This window comes from Mustela putorius, unplaced genomic scaffold (assembly GCF_011764305.1).
Source record: "Mustela putorius furo isolate JIRA1106 unplaced genomic scaffold, ASM1176430v1.1 tig00000695_pilon_pilon_pilon, whole genome shotgun sequence".
NCBI classification, from domain to species: Eukaryota; Metazoa; Chordata; class Mammalia; order Carnivora; family Mustelidae; genus Mustela; species Mustela putorius.
Genome location: NW_025421447.1, coordinates 7,358,641 through 7,375,551, shown reverse-complemented (window position 1 = coordinate 7,375,551; position 16,911 = coordinate 7,358,641). Strand labels below are relative to the sequence as shown.

Here is a 16,911-nt window from a genome sequence, read left to right as displayed (position 1 = left end):
GGCATGGGTCCTGGCAAAGGAGCAGGAGAGAGCACTTCCCGCTCACCCTGCTTGCTGTCCCAGAGCAGCACCGCTCTGTCCAGGGCTGAGCAGCAGGCACTGGCTGGGAAAGGCACTGAGCTAGCTGGGAAAGGAGGGGCCGCAGGGTCCTGGAAGAGACAGGTCGAGGGGTTGGGAGCCTGGGCTCCTGAAAGCACTGGGAGGGGAGGGAAAGCAGGCAGGACCCCTGGACCTCTCACCTCCAGCTCAGCCTGCGAACTGGCCTCTGGGTCTGGTCCAGCCCAGGGGTCCATACCTTCAGCGACGGGGAGTTCTTTGGGGCTCCACGATGGGGCTGGACCAGGATGGGGATGAGGCCATTCTGGAACTGGGAGGCAAAGAGCGTATCCTCCGGTGACTGTTCAAACGCATACTCTGCAGAGAGAGCGGGTGTGGGGAGGACCACCTTGGTGACCCAAGCCCCAGCCTCTCCCACTGCCCCACTCTAGGGACCCAGATCTCCAGCTTCCCGCCTCGGTCACTCCCTGATGTTCCCCTTCTCCTACTCCGACTGGTTGGACGACTGGATTATAAGCGAGTTCTCAGAAGAAAGGGGGTTGGAGGCTTGGATTCCTCCTGTGGAGCCACTGATCCTGCAGCCCTACTCATTCCGGGGCACATTCAGGGGCTCCCCAATGTCATGTGCGCCAGGACATGAGCGGAAGGTGAGAAAACCAGGATGAGGAATGGTGGATACCGCAGAGCCCAGCCTGCTAGCTCACGCTTCCTGCACGGCTGCTCTCCCCCAGGCCCCCCAGGCCCCCCAGTTCCCAGTTAAGACTCACCCTGTGGCAGTTTCCTGCTCTCGCCCTTCCCCACTCTCCAGGCTCACTGGCGTGCTGTCCCAGGTCCTTGCGTGCCTGCTGTCCCGGGATCCGGGGCCGCCCCAGGAGGCAGGAGGCCAGCAGGTGGTTCTGGGGAGACCCCAGGCGCCTGTGGCTGCCTCCTCGCCGGAAATGGGTGGGCTTTCAGCTCAGGCCACTGCCCGTCCCCTCCTCCAAGGTGCCCCGGGAGAAAGCTGTCAGTGTCTCCTTCTCTGTGTTTCTGTCCTGTCCACTCCCAGCCCTGGAGGCCAGTGTCTCCTCTACCACTCTGAGTCACTCTGTGTCCTCTCTCTCCAGTCCTGCGTCCCATCTCTTGCCTTGGTCCCCTCTTCAGCTCTCCCACAGGTGCAGGTCTGTGGGGGTTAGGGTGGGGTGGGACCTGGTCTGCTCCAGGTCCTCCCAGGGGAGTGAGCAGAGGCTCCCCGGGGACCCCTTACACAAAGGCAGGGGGTAGGTGGAGAGAGGACCGGGCAGGGCCGTGGCTCCAACCTGTAAAAGTATAATTTAAAAAAAAAAAAAAAAAAAAAGGACGGGCGCCTGGCTGGCTCAGTGGATTAAGCCTCAGGTCATGATCTCAGGGTCCTGGGATCGAGTCCTGCATTGGGCTCTCTGCTCAGCAGGGAGCCTGCTTCCTCCTCTCTCTCTGCCTGCCTCTCTGCCTACTTGTAATCTCTCTCTGTCAAATAAATAAATAAATAATCTTAAAAAAAAAAAAGAATTACGAAGATGATTCATAACTTTAGAATAAGCACAAATCAAAGATTAAAATCAGCCGGGAAGGGTGGTAATGGCGGTTCCAAGATTGGTTCGTGCATCGCACGGTTAGAGCTAGTCACAGGCAAGCCTCGTTTACTTGAGTTTCAGTTTACTGTGCTTTGCAGATATTGGTTGTTTTTTGTTTTTTGTTTTGTTTTTTTAACAAATTCAAGGTTTGTGGTGACTCATGGAGCAAGCCCATGGGGGCCATTTGCTCACTCCGCATCTCTGTGTCACTTTGGGAATTCTGGCAATATTTCAAACTTTCTCATTCGCTGTCTCTGTCACGGTGATCTGTGGTCGGTATATAATATACTGTCTCCGACAGTATTATTGGGATCGGTTTGGGGTGCGATGAGCTATGCCCATAGGAGACAGTGTTGGTGTTCTGAGTATCCAACCCACGGGCCATTCCCCAGTGTGTGTCTCCTTCTCTCTCCTCTGACCTCCTTGTTCCCTGAGATGCAGCAAAATTGAAATGAGGCTAATTAATAATGACCCCAGAGGGGCCTCTAAGTGTTCAAGGGAAAGGAAGAGTCATGTGTCTCTCACTTGAAATCACAACCTGGAAATTGTTATGCTGAGTGAGGAAAGCGTGTTGAGAGCCGAGATCGGCCGAAAGCTTGGCCTCTTGTGGCAAAGCGAGCCAAGTCATGAAGTTGTGAACGCAGAGGAAAGTTCTTGAAGGAAAGTACACTGCTACTCCAGTGAACACATGAATGGCAAGAAGAGAAACAGCTTTCTTCAGCGTGGAAAGTCTCTGTGGTCTGGACAGAAGGTCAAAGCAGCCCCAGCGTTCCCTTAAGCCAGAAGCCTAACCCAGAGGAACGCCCTAATGCTCTTCAATTCCGTGCAGGCCGAGAGAGATGAGGAAGCCACAGAAGAAAATTCTGAAGCGAGCAGGGGTTGGTGCAGGAGGTCTAAGGAAAGAAGCCGTCTCCCTGACGTGAAAGGGCAAGGTCAAGTAGCAAGCCCTGCAGCAGGTTCTCCAGAAGATGGAGCTGAGCTAACAATGAAGGTGGCTACACTTGGCAACAGATCTTCAGTGTGGGTGAACTGCCCTCTAGTGGAAGAAGACACCACCTAGAACTTTCATAGCTGGAGAGGAGAAGTCAATGCCTGGTTTCAAAGCTTCAAAGGTCAGACAACTGACTCTCTGGTGAGGAGCTCATGCAGCTGGTGACTTTAAGTTGCAGCCAATGCTCCTTTACATTCCGAGAATCCCAAAGCTCTTCAGAATGATGCTAGATCCGCTCTGCCTGTGCTCTACCCATGCACAAACAAAGCCTGCACGACACACATCTGTTTATGACCTGGTTTCCTGAATATTTTAAGCCACTGTGGAGACCCACTGTTCAGAAAAAAGGATTCTTTTCAAAATATAGCTGCTCATTGACCATGCACCCAGTCTCCCCAGAGCTCTGATGGAGATGGGCAGTGATATCTGTGTCATTTGCATTCCTGCCTACATGACAGTCATTGGCACCCCATAGGTCAAGGAGTCATTTTGACCTTCAAACTTCATTACTTAAGAAATTTATTTTGTAAGTCTCTAGCTGCCATAAACAAAATTCCTCTGATGGATCTGGGCAAGGTACATGGAAAACCTTCTGGAAAGGATTCTCCCTTCTACGTGCCATTAAGAACATTCATGATGCACGAGAAGAGGTCACAATATCGACACGGACAGGAGTTTGGAGGAAGTCGATTCCAGCACTCAAGGATGACTCTGGGGTGTTCAAGTCTGGAATGGAGGCGGTCACTGCAGATTTGGTAGAAACAGCAGGAGACCTAGAATCAGAAGTAGAGCCAGGAGATGGGATTGAATGACTTCAATCTTCTAACAGGGGAGGAATTGCTTTCTTTCCCTTTAAAATTTTTTTAAATTTAAATTCCAGTTCGTTAACATATAGTGTACTGTTAGTTTCATTTGTACTTCCAAACATCACCCAGCACTCATCGTGAGGAAGGCACGCCTTCCTCCCATCTCCGATTTCCCACGTCCCCACCCCCATCACTCTGGGGACCATCCATTTGTTCTTGAGAGTTAAGGGTGTTTTTTGGTTTGTCTCTCTTCCCCCTTTTGCTTGGTTGAGTGAAATCATATGGTGTTTGTCTTCCTCTAACTCGTTTTGCTTAGTGTAATACTCTGTGGATCCATCCATGTTGTGGCAGATGGGGATATTTCCTTCTTCTTTATGGCTGAGTCACATTCCATTGTATCTCTATGCCACATCCTCTTCATCTATTCATCTGCCTGTGGACCTTCGGGCTGGTTCTCACAGCTTGGCTCTTGTGGATCATGCTGCTGTAAACATCAGGGGGCACGTATCCCTTTGAATTAGTATTTTTGTATTGCCGGGGTGAATACCTAGCAGCGTCATCATAGAGTAGCTCTTTTTTTTAGCTTTTGGTGGACCCTGTTTCCCACAGTGGCTGCCCTAGTTTAGAGGAGCTGCTTTTTATGGATAAAGAAAGAAAGTAGCTTCTTTTTTTTTTTTAAGATTTTATTTATTTGTTTATTTTGACAGAAAGAGAGACACACAGTGAGAGAGGGAACACGGCAGGGAGAGTGGGGGAGGGAGAAGCAGGTTCCTCGATGAGCAGGGAGCCTGGTGCGGGGCTCGATCCCAGGACCCTGGGATCATGACCTGAGCCAAAGGCAGACACTTAATGACTGAGCCACCCAGGCGCCCCAAAAAGGTGGTTTCTTGAGATGGAATCTATTCCTGGTGAAGATGCTGTGAAGACTGTTGAAGCAACAACGAAGGACGGAGAATATTCCATGAACTGACTTGATAAAGCAGCCAGGGTTTGAGAGGACGGACTCCGATTCTGAAAGAGGGTCTCCTGTGGGTCAGGTGCTATCAAACAGCATCGTCTGCTAGAGAGAAATCACCTGTGAAAAGAAGAGTCACTCGATGCAGCCAATTTCACAGTTGTCTTATTTTAGGAAATTCCCACGGTCATCCCAGCCTTCAGCACCCACCACCCTGAGTGGTCGGCAGCCGTCAATGCTGAGGCAAGACCCTCAGCAGCAAAAAGAGGAGGAATCCCTGAAAACTCAGATGAGAGTTAGCCTTTTTTAACAATAAAGTATTTTTTTAATATAAAGTATGTACACTTTTTTTTTAAAGATTTTATTTATTTGACAGAGAGAGAGAGAGGCAGGCAGAGGGAGGGGGAGAAGCAGACTCCCTGCTGAGCAGGGATTCCGCATAGTGGGACTCGATCTCAGGACCCTGAGATCATGACCTGAGCTGAAGGCAGACGCTTAACCGACTGAGCCACCCAGGCAGCCCAAGATTTAGTATCTTCACGCAGGTTCGTTAGACATTGAGGTTTATTTTATGGACTGCTTTCTTAAAAAATTTCCTATTGTGTGCCCTCTTTTCTGCTGGGTTATTAAGTGGTACAGTCCCTTCCAGTGTTTTAGATATTTACTACATCTGCACATAGTTACCCCTCTTGTGTCTCTGATTTCATACTCGACAACACCTTGCCTCTCCATTGTCCCATTCACCCGTTCTGCACAAATGTCTTAGAGTTTTGCATCTTTTTTTAAAAAGATTTTTTATTCATGTATTTGACAGACAGAGATCACAAGTAGGCAGAGAGACAGGCAGAAGAGGGGGGTGGGGATGCAGGCTCCCTGCTGAGCAGAGAGCCCGATGCAGGGCTCCATCCTAGGACCCTGAGATCATGACCTGAACTAAAGGCAGAGGCATAACCCAGTGAGCCACTCAGGTGCCCCAGAGTTTTGCATCTTTGTTTCTACCCCTTTTGGTTCCCCCTACCCAGAACTTTTCTCCCCTCCTTCCCTGGTGACTCACTCCACCCAGTCCTGGAGAGCAGTGTGCAGAGAGTGGCAGGGATAAGTGGTGCTTCTGCCCCATGTCTAGGACCCTGTGCCCTATACTCCCTTAGTCCCTAACTGAAAAGCTAGAGTGAGGGTGGTTAAGAGGGAGCCACCCCTCCCCCTCTGGCCAGCAAGCCCAGCAAGGGCGGGGCTCTCCACAGGATGACTCTGGGGTCTGGATGCCCAATGCCTTATTGTCCATGAGAAAGTCCCCACCCTAGGCCAAGTGGACCACCACACTGAATTAGATCTCCCCTAGAGGTGAACATTACCTGTAACAACCTTCTCTCTTACGGCTCATCAACCAAGAGTCCAAGGACTGGGGTGTGTGTGAGAGAGACAGACAGAGAGAAAGAGAGTCAGAGGGGTCACAAGCCTGGGCAGTGGAGGTGGCGGTGGCTTCTCCAAGGAGGACTGGAGACTGACTTCTTGGATTTTCCTTGCTGAACTGCCTTGGTTTCTCCATTTTCTCCAGATGATAATTGTTCCCAAAAGACATACATTGAAGCAAATACTGGTTTATTGACCAGAGCACGATTACCTTCCAACTCAGTAGCTCATCCATTCATCTGTCCATCTTTCTGTCCATCTGTCTATCTGTCCATCTATCCACCCATCCACCCGTCCATCCAACCATCCATCTATCCATCCATCCTTATGTCCATTCAATTATTCTCCCTTTAATCCATAATCAGACAAACATTTGTTAGTTCTCTCTCGTCTTGTTAGCACAGTGCTGGGCACCAGGAATATAAACTAAGTGAGACCCAGTTCCTGCCTTCAAAAAACTCGTGGTCTGGTTGGAGAAACACACAGGTAACTGCAAAGAGGGACAGAAGCATTTGAGGAATCATTTGGGTATGACGTCCTCCGCTCAACCCCTTCTTACTGAGCCCCTGCTGTGTGCCAGGCGCTGTGGTGGGCAGTTAGGGAGTCCGTCCTCGTGAACTTGCAGTCTAGCGATCTGGGAGAGGAGGGGGTTCATGTCTTCTTGAACATACCTCCAAGGTAGCCTCAAGGGCGAGGGAAGGATGAGGGAGGCAGGTCAGCTTCTAACTGCCTCATTGGGGAAACGACATACTTTGCTTCTTCCTCGAGCCATTGGCTACCATTGGTCATCTGGGCCCAGCTGGAACTATTTAGCAAGCACAAGCTCTCTGCCCCAGCAACTAATACTTTTTGTCACCCCAAGCCAAGTCAGATGGACAATTCCTCATGGAATTTGTCTTTTGAGACAAAGAACTCAAAGACAAAAAATGGTAGGAGCTTGGTCATTCCGACAGTGATGCCTAAGGAGGCTGTGCATTGGGTCCTGTGACCAGACCCTCCTTGGGTCCTTCCCAAGGACCCTGTTTAATGCTTTTTAAAAAAAATTCCCTCAAGATACTCAGTTTATTTCCCATTTTTATTGCTTTTATGACTTAAATTATCAGGAATTATCTTGTGTTGCTTGGAGTCCGAGAGTTTAAGAGTTCCGTGTCTCTGACTCATTTGTGGCCCCAAATCTCAGCCGAGAACAGGCATTTGGGGAGTTGCCCACCAGCAACACTCTCCCCATGCATTGCTCTCTCAGGGGTCATGTTTGTGCAGTGATCCAAATACATTTTGTGTCCACAGTTTTATAAAACTTAGGGAGCCACAAACACCAAAGCAGTGACATCTACAATCTGAGCCAGAGATGGTAACCGATAGGTGAATTCCAAGGGAGCCATTTTTGTCTTAATGGATGGTTCTTGATTTGGGACAAGTAAAAAGAAGGACAGGAGGGAAGACTGTGTATGCAGTGTTGGAGTCCCATCACTGAGGTCTGAATCCAGAAGGGAACCTATGATTATTACAGCTCTGCTGTTTTCTAATTCTCTGGAAATGGAGACTGCTTTATAATATGCAACTTTTTGTCCAACTTCGGAGCAAATTTTTAGGAAAGTGTACCTGGGCACTGCCCAGACAGCTGCCCCCTTCCTTCTGCCCTGCTTCTGGTAGCCCCTTCTTAGCAGGCTGTTCATTGTATAGCTGGGACCATGGGTCACTACCAACCTCTTGGGCAATTTTTCGGCCGGTCAGGAGGGCTGCCCTGCGTCAGGTGACCATTAGGCCCACACAGCTGTGGTCAGCAGGATCAGTGGGACCAGGGGATACCCCCTCCCCCATCATAACGTAATACAAACACACAAGGCAACACAAAGTCATAAAACCCTTTAAGGGAGCTGAGGGCGATCAAGCACTTTGAAACTTGGAGTCTTCAAAAGGCACATGGCTGCTGTTCTCTGGGGTCTTTGGTTTCTCTGTTTTGTTTCTGCTGTTTTGTGGTGTGTAGGGGCAATTCCATGTGGCTTGGTTGTCCCAGGAGAGGCATACGGGGGCTGGGTTTTATGGGGTCCAAGGTATGCCTCAGAGCACACCGTTCTCCGGGGGATTTAGATGGACACGCTGTTCTCAATGAGGGGAGGGTCCAGGTAAGTGTAGGGCAGCTCCAGCCCCTGGTTCCGCTCCCGGATCTCCCGCGAGATCTGGGCCAGGCGGTTCTGGAAGGCGGCGATGCTCCGCCGAGGGGCCTCCTCCGTGAAGTGCTCGTCCGGGTAGGTGCCCAGGGGCCGCTGGGAACCAACCACAAGGTCGAGTGTAGGGGCCGCTCAGCAGCTGGGACCTGCCCTTGCCGCCCACCCCGGGGACTTGGCTGGAAGTCCCCAAGTCCAAGTCCCCAAGTCCAAGTCCAGCCTCCCTCCAAGCCTCATCCCTGCCCCTGCCCCTGCTCTAGACACTGAGGTTCACTGCAGGCAGCTCTCAGGGACCAAAAGCTCAAGTCAGAGTATTCAAGGGGGCATTCCCCACCCCCCGCATGATCACCTTGCAGCCAGGGGGACTTGATATCAAGTCATTTGATCACCTGACCATTCTTGTGAGAGGGTCAGCGTTCATGTGTCTCCTCAAGGAGGGTCAGTGGCGTGAAGGGACCCAATGCCTCGAAGGCAGTGCAGGGTATCTGGGCCAGAGAGGGGAAAGGACACCCCCTCACAAACCCCAGAGCTGGCCTGGCCTGGCCCCCCAGTCCCACACTCACCCGGTCTCCAGGCTCCTGGCTCAGCAGCCAGAGGGCAATGATGATGTCACAGGTGGCATTGACCGGAGGGAGGGTAGCTAGAAACCCCTCTGGCCTTGTCTGGCCTTTGGAGGTGGGGGGTGGCAGCTGCATGGTGGGTGGCAGGTTGGGCATCCAGATACAGGAGTCAAACTGGAGTGGAGAAGGCAACCATGAGTCCCAGGAGCCTGGACCCGCTCTGTCCCGCTGGCCGGGCATGGACCCTCCTCACCTGCCCGGCACTGACGGCGTAGTGCTTGGCCGAGCTGTTGAAGATCACCATGGTGACATACTGGACCAGGGCTTCCCGGGTCTCCAGCGCGGAGGGCACACCTGCGGGGGGGGGGTGGGGTGGGACTGGGCGTGCGGCTGCCAGGGTCCTCGGGACCCCGCTGCAGGGGACTGAGGGTGGGGCCCCGGGGCCGAGGTCCCCGTACCTGAGCTCTTCCTGCCCAGGAAGCCCTCCGAGAAGATCTCCCGCACCCAGGCCTGGAGTTCAGGGTCATCTTGCACGGCTGTGTCACTCGGGTAGTAGATGTGGATTATTTCGGAGACAAAGCTGCAAGTGCGTTGGGGTCAGTCCCGACTTTCGCCCTGACCCTCTCCGGGGAGCAAGGCGGCTCGGCTCGGTGTCATTCACATCCAGCCCTCCTCCTTGTCGCGGGCCTCCTTGGGCCCTCCCCACCCCCAGCTCGCTGAGGATGGCCCCTTCACCTCTCCACTGCCCCCCAGATCTTCAACCCGTCATCGCGGTAGTAGTAATTGGGGATGTCTTCGACGCCTCGGGCCCGGATGTCCTCGGGCAGACACAGGACAGAATAGCTCAGCTGTTGCATGTTCCTCTGTATCAGCTCTGAGAAGCCCCTGACACCAATGCCTGTGGACTGGGAGACAGAGCTCCTGGGTGCCGGAGCGCTGGCCCTGGAAGTGTGAGGCAGCACTGGTGGGACCCCCCCTAAATCCCCTGCCTCCCACCGCCAGCCTCCCTGGGGCAGAGCATACCCGGTCCACCACCTGCCCCGGGGCGATGAGCAGCTCGCGGGCAAGAGTGTTGATATGCAAGGTGTACCGAGTATGTGGGATCAGCAGCTGTAAGGGTCAAAGAAGACCAAGGTGGGTGAGGGCCTGGGTCCCTCCAGCCCCAGACCTCCCTGCCTCGAGGCACCAAGTCTTATAAATCATCCATGGACAGAGATGACAGTGACAAGAGGGCCAGCCTGGGACTGGGATCGGGGCTCCAGACCTCATGCCCGGAGCTGGGCTTCAACCAGCATCCTGTTCTATAAACCGGGCCTGGTACCTTCCTCTCTCTGGGCAGATGAGGGGGCTGACTTGGGGGAGCACTACGAGCCCCCCAGCTCTGGCATTTTGTGGTTTACTGACCCCCGCGCAGGCCACGCACCGTGAAAAGCAGGGCCCGTGGAGAAAATGGAACCGCCCCCCAGAGTACCAGGCCCTGGGAGCTGCTGATGGTTAGAAAAAAGCAGCCTGGACTGGAGAGGAGAGAAAAGAACCCAGGAGAATGGCTCAGGCAGGATCAGAGAATCCAAAGACCCGTGGATCCTGCAGGGGAGAATTCCTGCCCTCAGAGAAGAGATGCCCCAGGTCCCTGGGGGAAAGCAATCTGGGCCCTCTGAAGGCTTAGTGGAGCCCCCATTAGAGAGGTGGGTCTCCCTCCTCGGGCTCCCTCACCCCTGCTGCACTCTGCAAGAGCCCTACTGCTCCGTCAAAGTCAAGTGCACATTCTGACATCTGCCTTAGATCTCTCCAAAGAACAGGGCTTCTGGATGGCAGCTGACAGCTCTCCCCTAAGAAGTCCCATCCAGTCCCATGCCGTCCCCTCCCTCACCCCAGCCCCCATGCTCCTCGCCCAGGCTCAGAGCCTGGGGGAAAGCAGGCTGCCAGGGGAGTCGTGCAGGGAGAGGCGGCTGCAGCAGGATGGGGGGGCTCTGCACCCCCGCCTGGAAGGATAGGGCTACATGGGGACAGGCTGAGGAGCACCTTGAGGTACAGGGACCCAGTTTGGGCCCTGCTGCCGAGCCGCTGACCTTGAAGAGTGGGTGGCATTGGGGCAGCTGGCGGAGCGTGGCCATGGTGAAAACCTCAGGCAGCAGGTGTGCGTGTAGCAGGTGTGTGACCGCCTCGTGCACGGAGAACTCGGCGTTCCGCACCCACGTCTTGGCCAGCAGCCAGTCCCACTTGTTGTCGCTGGGCAGGAAGATGGGGCTGTCGGGTCCCGGGCTCTGGCTGAGCTGTAGGAGGAGCCGGTGCAGGGAGAGGTGGGCATGGGGTGCCCGCCGACCCCTCTGTCAAACCCCTCCCTCCCCCTGCATCGCCCCCTCCCAGATGCTGACCTGGATGGCGAGGGGCAGCAGTGGCCCTCCCCCGGGACGCTGGTACAACAGGGTCATCGGGGCCGCAGAGAACTGAGGCTTCCCGTTCACGACATTGGTGTGGACGCTGGAGAGGATGCCATGATCCACCAGGAACAGGGAGCCCCTCTGCAGGAGAGAAAAGGGGAGCAGGGGCTGCTCCTAAAGGATGCAGGGCTGGGATGGGGAGAGGACTCAGGGCAGGGAAAGGAGTGTGCCCGGGAGAGGGTGCTGTTGGGGCATATACGCAGGCAGGTCCCTAGGAACTCTGCACACACGCGGCCCTCTCCAGCAGGGGAAGCCCCAAGGCACTGGGATGGCAGTGGGCCAAGCCCGGACCCCGAGTCCCTCACCTCCAGCTCAGCCTGCAGACTGGTCCCAGGGCCCAGCATGGGGGCCACCATGTCATCCGTGACGGGGAAGTTCTCTGGGAGGTGGCGACAGCGGCGGATCAGAACAGGGTTGAGGCCGTTCAGGAACTGGGAGGCGAAGAAGGCATCCTCTTGCCAGTGCTTGACCACGTACTCTGGGGGGGCAGGCAGCGGGGGGTGGAGGGGGGCCGGGCCATCTCAGCATGGAAGCCCCCTCCCCCTCCCCCTCCCCCGAGCTTCATGGTGGAGTTGCTGCTCCCGGGTCCATCCTGGGCTCCCTTTGCTTCCCACTCTGTAGCTTTCTCAGCCTGGGCTTCAGCCACTGCGTCTCAGCAAGCAGCAAACCTGAGTCCCCAGCCCGTCTGTCCTGCCATCTACCTGACACCCCAAGGCCAGGATTCATCAGCCTCAAATGCAACCCTGAGGGCTGCTGCCCTGGCCCCCCCTCTCCTGTCACCTGGCATCTGGGGACTGGCAGCCCCCTGCAGCTGGTCGCTGGCAGGTCTGGGGATGGCTCACATGGGCTCCCCTCCTGCCCTTCCCAGTGGTCCCCACGGACGCTCCATCCTGAGTAGCTCTGGCCCCACCTGCTTCCAGTCATGCCTGCTAACACGCTGCTGCACCACAGGGTCCCCTCCTGGGAGAGCTTTCTAGGACACCTCCCGTTGCCCAGACGAGAAAGATCCCACTTTTACGTGCTCTCTCTGGGACCAACAAACAGGTTTCACAAGGGAAATTCAGTGCTTTGATTTTGAGCCTATTGTCCACTCACCTGCTCTACTGTGAGCCCTCTGGGAACAAAGACTGTGTCCACAGCCCTAACCCAGTGTCTGCTGGGTCACCACCCAACAAATGCATGTTGGATGAAAGGGTCTTGGAAGGTTAGGGACGTGCCCAGTCTCTACCCTCTTTTGGATCTGTGGAGGAAGTAAGGTCTAGCGAGGGACAGAGACCTGCCCAGGGTCACACGGTGAACCCGTGCTTGACTGTCTGAGGCCCCGGATGGCTAGGAGAGCTGAGGTCTCAGGGAAGAAGTCAGGGCCCCCAGCCCGAGTTCCTCACCGGCGGCCGGGGTCATGCGGAAGTTCAACATCATTCTCATCTCATTCAGACTTTTCCAGAGCCCTTTGCGGTCCAGCAACCCCTTGAGTTTCAGCTCCGTAAACCTGCCAGAGGATGTCAAGGGTCGGGAGGGGGCATGAGGCCCCCCAGGAGACCCTCCCCTGTCAGCTGGCCTTATCTTTCCTGGGCTCTCGAACTGGCCCCCCGATCCTGAAGTACCCACTGCTCCTGAGGTCATCACTGTCCTGTGGGAACTGGGGATGGGCAGAGGCTGTGCCTGTGTGACCCACGTCCTTAACAGTGGGGGAGGGCAGAAGGCAGGAGTCCCAGTGCAGCTGAGGTCCAGGGTCAGGAGGGAGGGGGCATCCTTACGCGGAGCCGACTTTCAGGTAGAAGCAGGAATTCTTCTTGACCGAGTATTTAATGTTGAGATCCAGATCTTTTACAGATTTCTCATCCAGACAGCGGGGCCAGCCCGGGCTGTAAGTCTTCCAGCTGGAGGGAGGAGCAGGAAGGTGGCCCACGAGGAAGCTTAGGGAACCCACTGACCAGGGCAAAGGGAAAGGTAGGCCCCTGGAGGCTCTCGTCAGAGCCATCCCCTTCTATAAGCAAGGGCATTCCGAGCTCTGTCCCTGCCTTGTTCTCACAATGACACTTCTCCCCTGGTCATGTGACTGGTCCAGGGCTGGGCACCTAGCCAGAGCTAGGCCAGTCAAAGTCCTTTCCGGGAAATCAGAGATGGGGGCTATTCAAAAAGAAACATCGGGTCCAAAATGGAGTCCCTTGTGCTAAGCCCACATCCGCAAACCAAGGCTTCACGCCTGACCTATTGGCAAGGTCAGCCGGTCCCAGGATCGTGACCTTTAACCAGCCAATCTGGAATTCCTGGGTCATCACCAATGAGATAACCTGCCTGATCCCCACCTTTCCCCAGAGGAAGGTGATCTTGCCTGAGACCATTGGTTTTTGCTAGAAACTTCCTTTTTCTGCCCCCATGTGCCAAGAAAAGCCTCTCATTTTGTATGGCTCCTAGAGGGGATGCGGCCTGATTTGCAAATCATTGAATAAAGCTAACTTGAGCTTCAAATGGGCTTGGTTGAATTTCTTTCTTTCTTTTTTCTTTTCTTTTCTTTTTCTTAACAGGGCTGAGCCAGAGAGAAACTCTCTGTTTAGGTATCTGGACTCCCACATGCAAACATAGGGACTGTTAGATACTATTCTACCAAGAGAAAGAAATGTGAAACATGAGAGAAGCTTCTAGGCCCCCAGAGACAGGGAGAGAATCCCCTTGGCTTCTGGCCTCTGAGATCTGGCGACCCTTCCGTATGTCTGTGAGTGTATGTCCTCCTGAGGACAGAGGGATTTCATGAAGGCTTCCACAGCCCTGGGCAGGCATCTCTGCCCAGGTCTCAGGCATCTTGACCAAGCAAGCACTACAGCCTGCAGACATTGGTTGAAAGGGTAAAATCGGTCCCTGTGAAGCTGAGCTCACCCCTCACCCGGCCAGTTCTCTTATTCATGTAGTCAGTCACCACCCTTGGCCTTGAAAGAACAAGTGGCGATTAAAATACTTAAAGTCCGCTGCTCCCAGGTGGTGGCCCGATCCTGCCTCTCACACAGGGAAGGTACAAACATGCACCCAGAGGTCTAGGTCAAATGCAGGTTCTGATTCAGCGGGCCCCGGCGTGCGTGGGCTACGCCGGTAGCTGGGGGACCTGGAGCAAAACCTGCAGCCCAGTCTTCAGGCAGCCTCTGGGTTGGCCGGACCACGACCTTTCGAGAATCTGCACCTGAGCACCCCGTGACCCCTGGCTTTGTGTTCCCCTGCAGCCCCCACCCCCCACCAAGGCGGCCTCTAGGACTGGGCTCTCCCCGCTGAGTCTGGGGCAAGAAAGAGCCCTCTTCCCGCCTGCCTTCCGGGATGAGTTTCCTGGGCTCTGGAAGGCAGGATGGAGATCCGGTTCCGCCCAGATTTCCAGGAGGATGAAACACCTGGAGGGATGTAAAAGCCCCAGGGCAAGCAAGACACCTGCTGGGGGAGGCATTCCGGGGCCCCGGTTTTCCCAGTCTTCCCAGAGTGCTTCCCCCAAGGCTGGTTACAACGGTGTTGCTACCCCTACCCTCCCTATGTGATTCAGTAGGAATGCGGGTGTCAGGAGTTTGCCTTTCTAACACCTCCCCCCCATGCCGATGTTGTGGTCCAGAGAGGACTGGCAGGGACTTCAGTTAGTGTCCTACCAGCGGAACCCATGCTGCCCCGCATCCCTTGGGTGACCCCCCTGTCCCCACCGCCTCCACCCCCCCCCCCCACACCCAGAGCTCCCCAGGGCAGCCGGCTCCTCACTGGTACGAGTCCTGCCTGGCCTGTAGCTCTTCCTGGCGCTGCTGCCGGAGGATGGGGTGGTCGTCCGCCCAGGAGACCTTGGCTGTGAGCGCACAGGAGCGGTGAGGAGAGCAGAGAAACAGCTTCCCCCACCCGTCCCGGTCCCACCTCTGGCCCCAGCTGCTCTGCCCTCCGCCGCGGGTCCCCTGCTCCCACACAGGGCCGCCCCCTCTTCCTCCCTAGGGGCCACACCCGCCGGCCTCTCCGGGTCCCCCTGCTCACCGGCCCCCGCGCGCAGCGCCAGGCTCTCCGCGCCCTCCAGCCACTGGTAGCAGGGGAAGCGCAGGGGCGCGCCCCGCGGCTGCGAGAGCTGGATCCAGCGGCAGAACCAGGCGTCGCGGGCCACGGCGCCGACCGGGGCGGACAGCAGCAGGGGCGCCTTGTGCACGCGCAGCAGTAGCACGGGACCCACGTCCTGGGGGGACTCCACCTGGAAGTCCTCCACCTGCGGGGGAAAGACAGGATCGGAGGGGACCGTCCCCTGCTCCCTCCTCCGCCCCCAGCTCGCCCCGCAGTGCACTCACGGTGCCCGCGCTGAACTCCTTGCCCGGATGGTCCAGGCGCAGTGGGGGGGTCTCTCCCCGGGTCCCCACGATGCTGACAGCTATTTTGTTCCACGTGCCAGCCCCGATGGCGTCTCCAGTGGACACTCTCACGCTGAACTCGGCCATGGTGCCGGCGCAAGTCTGGTCCTCTCCGACCGCTGCGGAGACCTTTAAAGCTGGCGACTCCGCTGGGGACACGCCCGGGCCCGCCCTGCCGGGTCCCGGTCCCGCGCAGCGGATTGTCATCTCTCATTTCGAGTATCCCCAGAGCAGACACGCTCACGCGCCGGGCTGGGAGGCTCCGCAGTGCTGGGTGAGCAGGGACTGGGTGTCTGGAGGTTTAGAGACCCGGACCTTTCAGGTACGCAGGGCCAGAGAGTCAGGATGGGGCGGGCGGCGGAGGGGAGGGGAGGCAAAAATACATTTGCGCCCCTCTTTTTTTTTTTTTTTTTTCTTTGCCTTCTTAATCTCTGAAAGCCTCTGCAGGCCCACCTCCAGCTTTCTACAGCTTTTCTTGGCCTGCACTCATTATTTTTTCTGCGTCCAATAAATAATTTTGAGAACCAGCCCTGTGCCAGGTGAAGCCTGCCCAGGCAAGATCCAGTGTTTGCCCACTTGGAGGTTCACAGTCAAGTGAGAGAGAAAATGAAGACCGGATAGAGGCAGGGATGCAGTGGAGAGAGGGAGCCATGTGGTGGGGGGTATGGGTTTCGGTTTGGGGGAATAACAGGTTGGGGGGTTCTGGTCTGGAAATGCTGTCTGAGCTGCCTCCGTCTAAGAGCGCAGGGCTGGCGTCCCAGCACCTGGGCATGGGCACACAGGTGTGGCTGATATCACTAGGCAGAGAGTGTAGATAGAGGAGAGGGAACAGGCTGTGCCCCACTGGTTCTTGGCCGTCTGGAAGTCATGGAAAGGAGACAGATCCAGGGAGGATCAGTCAGAGGTACAAGGAGGACCCAGAGCGGGTGTTGCATGAAAGCCAAGAGACTGGTCAAATCTGAGAGCTGCGTCAGAGGAAGGCAGAAATGATTACTGGATCTGTCAAAGAGGAAACCTCGTTGGAGTCTGTGCCACAGGCTGCTGAGCACAAGGAAGGCAACCAGCCCAGCTCTGTGCCACCAAGTGCTGGCGGGCGCAGGACCAAATCCCACGGTAGTGTCTGGGGCCTTGCCCAGAGGCTTGCTGGTGGGGTGGTGGGGCTGGGAGCCAGATGGCGGTGACGTGTGACCGGAAATTGAATTCCAGCCGCACATGCGCACATACCTTTACTGCCACCCACTTGGAATCCCACTAAAATACTAAGTTTAAGGACCGGAAAACAGGCAGGAGATGGTAAAAGCCCAGGATTCCCATCTCAGAATCCCCCAAGTTCTTATGAATGGAGAGACAGGTGCTCTGAGAGTACTAGTAGGAGACCCAGAAAACAGGCTGATGGGACACAAGTTTTTATCAGACGCAGTTAGGAATCCCTCCTACCCCCAGACACCCTCCTATACCTCACCCAGTCAGCAGGAGACCTTCCCCAACCTAACAGATAATGCGAGATTTCTTTTCTGCAGAGATTGAACTAGAGGGGGTCTGGATGTGGGGACCCTAGCTAGAGCTGAGGGAGGGACACAAA

General features: G+C 55.6%; 1 protein-coding gene across 1 annotated transcript; it reads right to left on the bottom strand.

Annotated features, from left to right (window-relative positions):
- Positions 1 to 6,874: 6,874 nt before the first annotated feature.
- Positions 6,875 to 15,417, bottom strand: ALOX15B (arachidonate 15-lipoxygenase type B). Its single transcript, XM_004760236.3, has 14 exons — positions 15,270 to 15,417; positions 14,968 to 15,190; positions 14,707 to 14,788; positions 12,735 to 12,857; positions 12,363 to 12,466; positions 11,283 to 11,455; positions 10,912 to 11,058; positions 10,606 to 10,809; positions 9,560 to 9,646; positions 9,272 to 9,441; positions 8,995 to 9,116; positions 8,790 to 8,890; positions 8,540 to 8,710; positions 6,875 to 8,075 (listed from the first exon to the last, which is right to left on the bottom strand). The coding sequence occupies exons 1-14, from the start codon at positions 15,414 to 15,416 to the stop codon at positions 7,896 to 7,898; spliced, it is 2,034 nt and encodes a 677-aa protein (XP_004760293.1). The 5' UTR covers position 15,417; the 3' UTR covers positions 6,875 to 7,895.
- Between the last annotated feature and the right edge of the window lie 1,494 nt (positions 15,418 to 16,911).

Coding starts and splice junctions, on each gene's coding strand:
- ALOX15B (XM_004760236.3), bottom strand. CDS start 15,416: ATGGCCGAGTTCAGCGTGAGAGTGTCCACTGGAGACGCCATCGGGGCT. Junction 12,467..12,734: donor TACCTGAAAGTCGGCTCCGC/GTAAGGATGCCC, acceptor ATCCTCTGGCAG/GTTTACGGAGCTGAAACTCA. Junction 9,442..9,559: donor CGGGGCAGGTGGTGGACCGG/GTATGCTCTGCC, acceptor TCTGTCTCCCAG/TCCACAGGCATTGGTGTCAG.